The sequence below is a fragment of the Oryzias latipes genome, chromosome 22 (assembly GCF_053564925.1).
Source record: "Oryzias latipes strain Hd-rR chromosome 22, Olatipes_Hd-rR_3.1".
Taxonomy (NCBI): domain Eukaryota; kingdom Metazoa; phylum Chordata; class Actinopteri; order Beloniformes; family Adrianichthyidae; genus Oryzias; species Oryzias latipes.
In genome coordinates, this window is record NC_136258.1 from 15458263 (window position 1) to 15468535 (window position 10273).

Below are 10273 nucleotides of genomic sequence, written 5' to 3' on the forward strand. Positions count from 1 at the left end.
CATACATACACACTCACATGAACACCAATGGACAATTTAGAGTAATCAATTAACCTGCAAACTCCAGAACATGCAAGCTCCACACAGAGAGTTCCCCCATTGGTGTTCTTTTGAACCGGGGGCCTTTTTACTGTGAGGCAAGAACGCTAACCACTACACCACCGTGCAGCCTAAATGCATAATTAAATGCATTTTTAAAATTTTTATGCATAATTAAAAAGCATAAAATGTAATGGAATACTTGCTTGGGGTCTATAAATCCTCATTTTATTTTGTAAGTCAGAAGCCTATCAGTGATACCACATGTCAGAAAAAAAAAGAAGAGCAACCACTTCTGCAGGTTTTCTTTTAAGGCTACATCCTCTGACAGATACACTGAAGTATGTGAAGCTTGTATCCCATTCCACCCATTATCATGACATACCTTTTTTTGTTTTTTACAGAGGAACTCTTGTCAAACCCGGTATCTAACTCTCCTCACCATAGTAATAATTCAACTAAAACGAACCATTTGGAGTGCATTTAGTGTTGTTACTTTTAAATATTAGATTCTTGTTTTTAAAGTTTGTACAATTTGCATAAGTCCCTCCTGGGGGAGGAGGAGGAGAGTCTATAAAAGACCAGCCTTCGGGTCGGTTTCACCTGTGAGATCACAACAGTCTGAAGGGAGTGGCTGGCGTCAGGAGTGGAATTTCACTTCCTGTGTTTCACAGGTGAGTCTCCATACGCAACCCGTCGATAGATTACTCTTTTTTATTTTCAATTACCGACATTGGCTTTTCTTTTCTTTTTTTTGACGATAGTTGTAAAAACATAAGAGGTGCGCGCATGGAAACCGTTTAGAAACTACTGTCGATTTTTTTACGGCCTACAGTCCTAAATGTTTCTAAATAGTTTTTGTTTGTGTCTTCTTTTTCAGAGCTGTATTTGAGAGGAGTTCTGAGGATTCCTTCTAAATAGACAATGACTTTATCTAAAAGGAGAGGCGCGCATGCGCTTGTTTTTTTATTTCTTTGGGTAAACTCTTCTTTTAGCCAGGACACGGGTGAGGCGTGCTTATCCAACTTCAAGAAAGGAAAGGAAGATTTTGTTCTCGATACCGATGAGTCGGTGAAACACGGGGCCACGTTCATCACTGCGCCCAAAGTGTCTCAGGAGAAGGAGTGCGTCAACGCCTGCTGCAAGGAACCAAAGTGCAACCTGGCTTTCATGAAGAGAGGAGATGAGGAGAATGGTCCGATCGAGTCCTGCTTCCTGTTCGACTGTCTGTACAAAAACAAATACGTCTGCCGCTTCGTGAAACAGCAGGGATTTACGAGTTACATCACGAAGTCAGTGTATACCAGCTACATCAGTGTTGAACCCAGACCAAGTAAGACCCCCCCCCCTTCTTTTTTGACTTAAAATCCTATTTTCTTATGTCTTAATTTAAGAAAATGTTTGTTTTTATGTGAAGAACAGGTTTCTATATGTATTGTTTTAAGATGCCAAAAGACAACAACCTTCTTCTAGAGTCTTAAATGTGTTGAAGTTGTCATTCAGGACAAGTGAGGAAATTTACAGAGGAGACCTTCCATTTGCAAGTTCAGTCATGTCAAGAAATTCCTGAGGCTCCTTTCTGTTTTGGTCTAATGTGCATTCTGATGTCCTTAATGCAAAATTGTTTTGTGTCCCTTAAATGTCATTTCACCTCAGCAAAAGTTGATACTCCACCAGAGGCCAATGCGGGTTTCGACCTGGTCGTCCAGCCGGGTGAAACTGTGACACTGAACGGCTTCCAGAGCAAAGATGACCATACTATAAAGTCTTTTCAGTGGGATATGATCACTGAATATCCTCATGCTGTCTTAACGGTGAGGAAAGCAAATCCAGTGCTCTGCTGATCTAGTCCAAGTTTATTTTGTGAGCAGAATCGTCTCAGTTTACAAACCTTCATTTGCACTGAAAAGACTTTTGTCTTCTTCTTTTTTCTAGAAAACCAACCTTCCCGACCAGCTTCTTGTTTCCAATTTGACATCTGGGAGATATAAGTTTAAGCTGACTGTCACTGACAGCATTGGTCAGACCGATTCAACCGTCCTCACTGTCCTGGTCCTCACCCCACAGGAGTCGGAGCGTGAGTAGCTAAGTCTGCTTATATATACATACATACTCCTGAGGTGGCGAGGTTTCACAAAAAACAAACCTATTTGGAAGTTAATTTTCTTAAAAAAGAAGCACCACTGAGGAAACAGAAGACAAACCTATGACTTCAAAGAAAAACCAAAGCTGCAATTAACAGAGAAAAGCCACAACTCCAAAAATGTATTTAATGCGATTGCAGTTGTTTCCACAGACCATAAAAAGAATGCCTCATTTTTAGCAACTGGCTGTCTAATGTTACGAGGATGCTGCTAATTAAGTTGTTTAAATGGTGGCTTCACCTTCATTACTATTTTTAGAAAATACTAGACTAGGATGAAAGCTGCTATATCATATTTTATTGGTTCCCACACAAAATCTAATCTGCTAAAACAGTTGAACCTACTGCAGATATTTTACAGAGGATGAAGATAAACTTTATCCTACAGAGTTGAGGGAAACTAAGCTGACATTAAATCGGTCTGTGGCCATAAAAAGGTTGAGGACCACGGCCTCAAATGATTCTCCTCCTAAAGTGTCTGACATCAGAGTTGTTCTAGCTTCAAGTTTCTGTCGTAGTGAGTCATGGTTCTGTTGAACTCTGGTGATTCATTGTTCTTTAGGTCACATGACTTGAGTTTTTAATGTTTGAACATACCTGGAGCTTCAGAGTAATGGCTCACATTATTTCAAGGTAACAAAGTCCTTTTTCTTTTCTTGTGTGGTTAAGGTTGATAGCTGGACTGTTCAGACCAACAGACCTGTCATGGCACGTTCAACTGCTGGTTAGTGACACAGCAGTCATGCGGAAACCTTAAAGCTTGTGCCACAATGCAAGTTTCATGCAGGAAGTGGAAATTTTTGGGATATAAGGCAGACGCTTTTTTGGTTTGTTTGTTTTCGGAGTTTGGGTATGGTTTTGATTCCCCGTTGATGTTGAAGGATAGATTAGGAAATTTCTTTTGAAATCTTTGGCATTCAAAAATGGAGAAAGGTCGTTTTTTTTTTTTTTTGCTCCTTCTGATGCCATCTCTCCTCCTCCCCCGTGTGAACAAAACCTGTCAGCCGAGTTTTGTCTTCCATAACACAAACAATTTTTCCGCAACTGTTGTGATTGAAACTAATTTTGATTTGGATTGTTTACTTAAATCTTTTTTAGACTGGCTTTTTTATGGAAAGCCCTATTGTGAGAATCCATTTAATCGCTTATTTCCGGTGTAATAAATTCATTTGTGATGGGCACCTTGTCCTGCAAAGGTGTTGCCCTATAGAAACCTGACTAATGAAAGCTTTCTCTTCCTCATTTTTTCGGTTGCAAATGCATTTGCCTTCTTATGCAAAGACAAAAAACTAGACAGGATTGCATGTTCAGCTCTCAATACCACACGCGTATGCGTGTGGTATTGAGAGCTAACGTAACTCGCAGGTTGCCAGTCATGATGTGGTGAGCAGTTTCATGTCAGACAGACATGTTTAAAGAGGAAGAGGGTCTGACCTAAATGAAAAAACAAAACAAAAAACCAACCACCTGAAACTGAAACCAGATATTTTACATAACTTTTAACTTTGTTAATAAAAAAAAACTCTTATTTAAGAACATGGGTTTTTTAAAAGTATGATTGTCAAAGATAGTCAGGTTATTTATTTAGAAAAATGCACAAGCCCAGCATGTGATGAGGAGGCATGCCACCATTTCTTTTTTTCACAGCTGCGTTTTAATTCAAAAGAAAAAAAAAAGCTTGCATCCCATTTGTGTTCTAAGGTTAAAACTGTGCAGAATTAAATTCAGAAGTTTACCATCTCTGATGTAGATGTAATGTTCCTGCCATGTTTGTTTATTTAAATCAAATCAGCGTTGTAATTTAACAACAAAAAACTGTTTTTTCAATTACATTTCAGACTAGAAATACATTTGATAACTTTTAAACTACCTCAGGTAATAATGGCTGTGTGCTTTTAGTTAGAATTGATGATCATTTATAATTGTGGACCATTTCTCTCCATTTAAATAAATAGAAAATACTTCATGAAACTACAGTTAGAATGAGACCAAAGTATCTCGTGTTTGATTTGTAGGAGCTCCATCTACAAGTGAAAATAAATGGATTTTATTTTTAAAAATATTTGGGACAGATCTAACAGATTTTCTTTTGCCAATGTACTTTCATTCAAAAAAAAAATGTCGGTGTTTTAATCAAAACTCTCCTATCCATATCCTGTCAGATCACTGCATGGCTCCAAAGAAAGTCGGGCCGTGTCGTGGATCTTTTCCTCGCTGGCACTACAACGCTGCCTCCCAAAAATGTGAGCAGTTCATATTTGGAGGCTGCAGGGAGAACCGGAACAATTACCTCTTGGAAGAAGAGTGCAAATTTGCCTGCTCTGGCTCACACAGCACAGGTATTTATTGATCTTTTTATTTCCATTACTTTATCCATTTATGATTCTTTTTTTACAACATACAGAAGTTGGCAATGCTGAATTTATTTGTTTTTTCTTTTTACTTTTTTAGCAGAAGCATTTATTTAACAAATTTGCTTGTTATAATCTGTTATTTTGTCATAATTTAAAGTATGTTTTTTTTTAAATATTATAAAAGGAATAGGTGAATCTTAACCCCTTTCCCACAAGTTGCCCAGGTCACTGGGGTTTTTAAAATGTTTCCATACGGCTTTGGATGAGGTTTCCATCCTCAGATCGGTTTACTTTATAATGAGCTTTAAATCTATTTAGATGAAAAAGGAATATACTTGCAGTTTGAAATTGATATGTTTGAAGAAAAATGCCACAGTTGGAAAAATATTAACATTGTACTGCAATTAACTTTTATTTTTATTTTAATAAATGACTGGTTGTCCTTTAAATAGCCTCAGCTAATCATGAACACAACTTTTTTTTAATGATTAAATGAGTTATGATGTATCAAAACTTGAAGTCATGGAAATCGTAGCAGTAGACAGACCTTTAAAGAAGTTACAGAATTAAGAAAAACACTTTCCACATTTTAATGAGTTGACTAAAATGATGGGACAATCAATCCAAATTCTACATATTTCAATTTTAAGTTCGATTTGTATTTCCTTTTATGCTTTTTTATGTCATGGTTGAATTGGTGTGTGTGATTATTTTTTTATGTTTTTAAATATGTTTTAATTCTGTATAGCACTTTGTGTTACTTTTAGAATGAAAAATGGTTCATAAAGTTGGCTTTGATTTAAAGATTTAATTCATTTTGTTATAAATCCCTCCATTATTCGTTTTTAAGGACCAGGTAGTCGTGGAGTTTTTCCAACAAAACCAGGTCAGTGAATTCTGGTTGGTTGAGGTCTTTTTGCATGAAGCTTTCACCCCCACTATCTCCACCTACTTCTACTTGTTTGATTGGGGTCTCTCTTGTCCAGGTTTGGTAATGCAGTCTTCCATTACCTGTGGTCTGTGCATTTTTATTGGCATCTTCCAACTTAAAGGCTCCGTAGTTAAACGGACATGCATGTTGATGAAAAGGCTGGTCTATAAATGGGTCTAATTTCTTGCTCTGTGTTCAGTTTGTTGGTTTTTTTGTGGGTGTATTTTGTTGTCTTTACAACATGACTGTCTTTTTTTTTCTTTTTTCTATTTAGTCTCCAACTCAGAAAAGTGTGGAAGTCCTTGCAGTCCGGGACAGTTCACCTGTGCCAACAGTTGCTGTCTGGAAGAAGGATACGAATGTGACGGTATCAATCAATGTTCAGATGGCTCAGATGAAGTAAAGTGTGAAAAATGTAAGCACTGGCTAGTTTCTATACTGGATTGTTTGTATAAAAATGTATTTCTATTACCAGTACTTTAAATTTATGCAAACATTAATAATTTCCTTTGTCTCATCAGTGACAAGGGGATTTAGTAGGCTTTTGGATATTCAGATAAATGAAAAGAAAGGTGAGTTTAGTTTTAATCTTGCCCTCGTTGACTGTAAGAAAGCCTTACAGTCTCTCTATTGAAGGCCTTTCATATTTCCGTTTGCAGCTCGTTGCACCGCTGTTGTCGAGACAGGAACGTGCAGAGACACTCAAACAATGTGGTACTATGACCCCTACAAGCAGAAGTGCTTCCGCTTCAACTATGGTGGTTGTGAAGGAAATGAAAACCGGTTTGACTCCCAGGACAAATGCAAGACAACTTGCACGGGAATAACAGGTGTTTTTCTTTGTTTGTACCCTATTAACAATATCACTGTCTTTCTTGCACTGCCCCTGGTGGCACAAACTGCTTTTTTTGTATTTAAGATATCTTTTGGTTTAATGAGCATTGTTAAAAAGCTAAATTACATTTCTTTATTTTATTTTCAGAGAAAGATGTCGTCTTCAGTCCAGACATGTTTGAGAGAAGTACAGGTGGTTCCAACAATGGTAAGCTTGGCACACTTGAGAAAAAAAAAGATTGCAACATCTATCCTGCTTTCATTCATGCATGTTGTTTGTTTATTGTTTGTGATTTAAGGTACAGTTTTGCATTGATTCTGGTTCTTTTACTAAATATTTGTTTTACTTATGTGCAGGAACAATCATAGCTATTATCTTGGGTGTTGCCATTGCCGTCATGCTTGTTGTTCTTGGATGTTGCTGCTACAAGTATAGAAATAAGAAAGGAAAGAAAGGAAATGATCAGCTCGATGCACCTAACCCCTGGGGTGGTGAAACTTCTCGACACATCTACAAGGACTAGCTGACAAAGCCTGCTTGAGCCCCTGGACCTTGTTTTTGACCTTCGTTCTCTTAAGGACTGACTCAAAAGATGGATCACAAAAAGAACAAGCTCAGGTTGATGAGAGATGCATTTCCTTGTTTTTTTTAGTGTGAAATGTATTTTAGGGTGAAATACACAGCACAGAAGCCAGAAAGTCTTCACTGAGAAATGTGATGTTTTTGCTTTTATTCTTCTGCTTATTTGATTTACTCAAACTATTAAAACAGAGGTTTGTCACTGGACCTTGTATTTTGCAGGCATTTCCCATTTAGTTTCTTTTAAAATTATCAACAGTTTTTAAATAATTTTTTTAGAACAATAGCTTGAAATCTAGAATTTGTTTTTATTTTAATTTTTTTTTTTTTAATGTTACTTCAAAATGAGATTTCTGCCAAGTCAGTTGTCTTTTCAGTCAAATCTATTTTGGGAAGGCTAGTAGATGTCCTAAATAATACTGATCTTTTGGAGACAGTTTCTGCTTTTTTTTTTTTTTTTATCTGCTTCAACAGACTGTTGTTACAAAACTAAATAAAAGCAACTCATAATGTTATACATATTCATAGAACTTTATAGTCAAATCATTTTCTTGGTTGATATTTAGCCATAAAAATGCATTCAATGTTTCACTCTTTGAATACGTTTATCATTTTAAGTCACTTACGCATCACTGTGTTTTTCCTGTGTTTTAGCTGTATTCTGGTATTGAAACTGAATAAAAATGGACAAGACTTTCTAATAGCCAGTGTTTTGTTTTTTGTTTTATTTGTTTTTTTTTTAATGCCAAATACAATTTGTCATGAATTGAATTGAATTGAATTGAACTTTACTTTTTTCCTGTTTTGTGGCTTTAGTCCTTTCAATCCCCAAAATCATTGTACTAGTTTGGTTTTCCTCAAAAGTTAAAAAATTAAAGCGAGCTTGGCTCATATGAATGACACTGGTGGACCCAATGCTTATTAATACTCCTTTCATGTTGGGATTTTAAACTTGTAGATTTAAAATTTTCTTTAAAAAAAACCATCAAAGATGACTGAAAAAAACAAGCAAATGATTTGTCAGTCATCCACCTTTTTATTTTTTAATCTAATTTTTTTTTAAACAGACAAAAGAAGAATAACTGAAGTATTCTGACATTTTATTTTAAAAGCGAACTTAAATACCAACATTTTTAAGCTTGGAGCTGGTCAACACCTTGTTTTGATGTGTGGAAGGCCTACTCAGATGAAAATTATGTTTTCTTGTTTTTGACATGTTCTTGTGTCATTTTTGATGGGCATATATAAAGAAAATTAAGCTCAAACTTGCATTTCTGAGTTTTTATTTAAATGGTTGGGAATCAGCAGCAGATGGAAAGAATGAACTGCTTTAGAAGAGAGCTTTTCTGTGAAAATGCACTGGGTGGGCCACAAACTTCCTGCTCTGTTCACCAAAGGTTGGGGGAAGAGGGGGTGGGGTTATTCTGCACCAACGTTACCATCCACAACTCCGAGAGAAATTTCTAATGAATTCCTGCCGCTCTGCAGAAACTATGTCCTTGAAAACGACAGGTGTTTGATTTTGGCCCCCCCAAAAAAGTCATAAATAAAAGACCACAGAATTTTTAAGAGGAGCTGTAAAGTATGTTTGTGCAACAGGTCCAATTGTGAAATTCTACACTTGTAAATACTAAAAATCAGCTGTCGGTGGTATAACAAAGTGGCAGTTGCTTGGATTAACATCAACTATGATGTGAATTGGCACACTACTTAAATGTATTGTGCAGGGGTTTCTCAGTCAGTCAGTACAAACCTCTAAAATTCATTTGGCCGTCAGATTAGCTCAACAGTACTTGAAAGCTTAACTGAGGATCTATGGTTGAGCCACAGCTCCCTGACCACACAGAGTGCAATTCAAAGCGTTGGATGCAGTGGTGTGAAGTAGGCTGCCTCATGGACTCTGCAGCTGAACTGATGTTCTCTGAAATGAGCAATCACATCTACGAAACCTCATGGACTCGTCACCAAGACAACGGTACCTGTCTAAACAAATTTCACATTTAGGGTACCCATTGTGAAATGTGGCAGTATGGGGTTCATTTAAGTGAAAGGAACTCTGGATGCTTCCCAAGGCCAGATCTAGGCATGGGCCCCCCTAATTGCTGTGACTGCCCTCCCAAATGTAAACGCCTGTAAAAAGCCACAATTAACAAAAGAAAGGAAAATTGCAAAAATAAAAAAAATTCCCACAAAAAAAAAAAAAAAACTAGCATAAGCATTGACTGACAGACGTAAAAGAAAAAGAAAATAAATAAATGCAGCCTCAACAAGGCACAAACAGGTGTCCAACTTGCGTCGGGCCCAAGCCTAGCTATGCAATGAATAGTGTCAGGTAGAGCTTTCAACATCAAACTTAAATACATCTCAAATAGATTAACCCTTGTGCTATCCTAGGCACTTTAACGTTGGGAGTTGGGTCATCTAGACCCACTACTAGACAGTGCGCTGAACCTTTTTTCTTCAATGATTTGTGATCTTCGCTGGTGTCCATGGATTACATGAAATCTTTCCACCTTTATCCACCTTTGTCATCATAGGGAGAACACGTCAAAGTAAGGGTGGGGTCATCTAAGATAGCACAAGGAAAGTAGGAAGTAGGTACATGTATGTTGTTCAATGCATTTTAGGAGTTACAAAAGGAGGGATATGACAACCCAAACTGCCTGCACACCATACCCAGCACCCTGCTTTTCTATCTGTACCCTATACTGGGGCTTGCTAAATCCAGACCTGATGCTTCCACACACCAAGAGGTTTTGGACAATTCCATGTCTTTTTTTGCTGGATTCTGTTCAGGGAGGGTTCTGTTCCAACATGAATCTGTGCAAGACATAAATGACATACGCCAGTTTGCTGTTAAAGAACTGGACCGTCAAAATCCTGATCTAAACCATCAGAACATATTTGGGAATAAACAGAGCAAAGTTTGAGAACCAGGCCTTTTCATTAACATGGGCAATCACACAGGATTTTTTCTTTGCAGCAGCTTAGGGGGTGCAAAGTGACTGCAAGGAGTTGTTCATCCATTTTTACTTAAAATTACATTTCCAAGAAGGAACGTAACAGGAACAAATACGATCCCGATTAATACCTGATTTACATTTATTGTCTTGTCAACAGATTGCACTTTCAAATAAAAAGTCAGAAGAGTGAGTGAGTATGAAGAAATGCAGCAGTTCTGCAAAACTGAGGACCAGTGCAGCTTAAACTAAATGTGACAACATTATTAAGAAGTATCTATTTGATTTTTATTTTAGTTGTAACTAAATAAATGAGATGGTTGGCAGGTCCTCGTCTCTCTATCGCCCTCCTCTGGTTGTCTGCGCCATTGCTCTCCTTGGCTTTCCTCTAACCAGCCCTGCGCTCTGGACGACCGCCCACGTTGCCTATAG

At 37.3% G+C, this 10273-nt stretch overlaps 1 protein-coding gene and 1 long non-coding RNA gene across 4 annotated transcripts in view; one reads left to right on the forward strand and one right to left on the reverse strand.

Annotated features, from left to right (window-relative positions):
• Nucleotides 1-10273, reverse strand: part of LOC110017490 (uncharacterized) — a 132759-nt gene that overhangs the window by 108039 nt on the left and 14447 nt on the right. The gene's annotated exons all lie outside the window — the stretch shown is intronic.
• Nucleotides 580-7584, forward strand: LOC101173105 (kunitz-type protease inhibitor 1). 2 transcript variants are annotated; one of them, XM_004082359.5, is made up of 11 exons: nt 580-713; nt 920-1372; nt 1696-1853; nt 1975-2116; nt 4345-4521; nt 5387-5422; nt 5742-5882; nt 5989-6039; nt 6127-6297; nt 6450-6509; nt 6659-7584. In XM_004082359.5, exons 2-11 carry the CDS (start codon nt 964-966, stop codon nt 6823-6825), a joined length of 1512 nt encoding a protein of 503 aa, XP_004082407.1. In that variant the 5' UTR covers nt 580-713; nt 920-963; the 3' UTR covers nt 6826-7584. The 2 variants fall into 2 exon arrangements, with proteins under 2 accessions (XP_004082407.1, XP_020569244.1); XM_020713585.3 differs by lacking the exon at nt 5387-5422.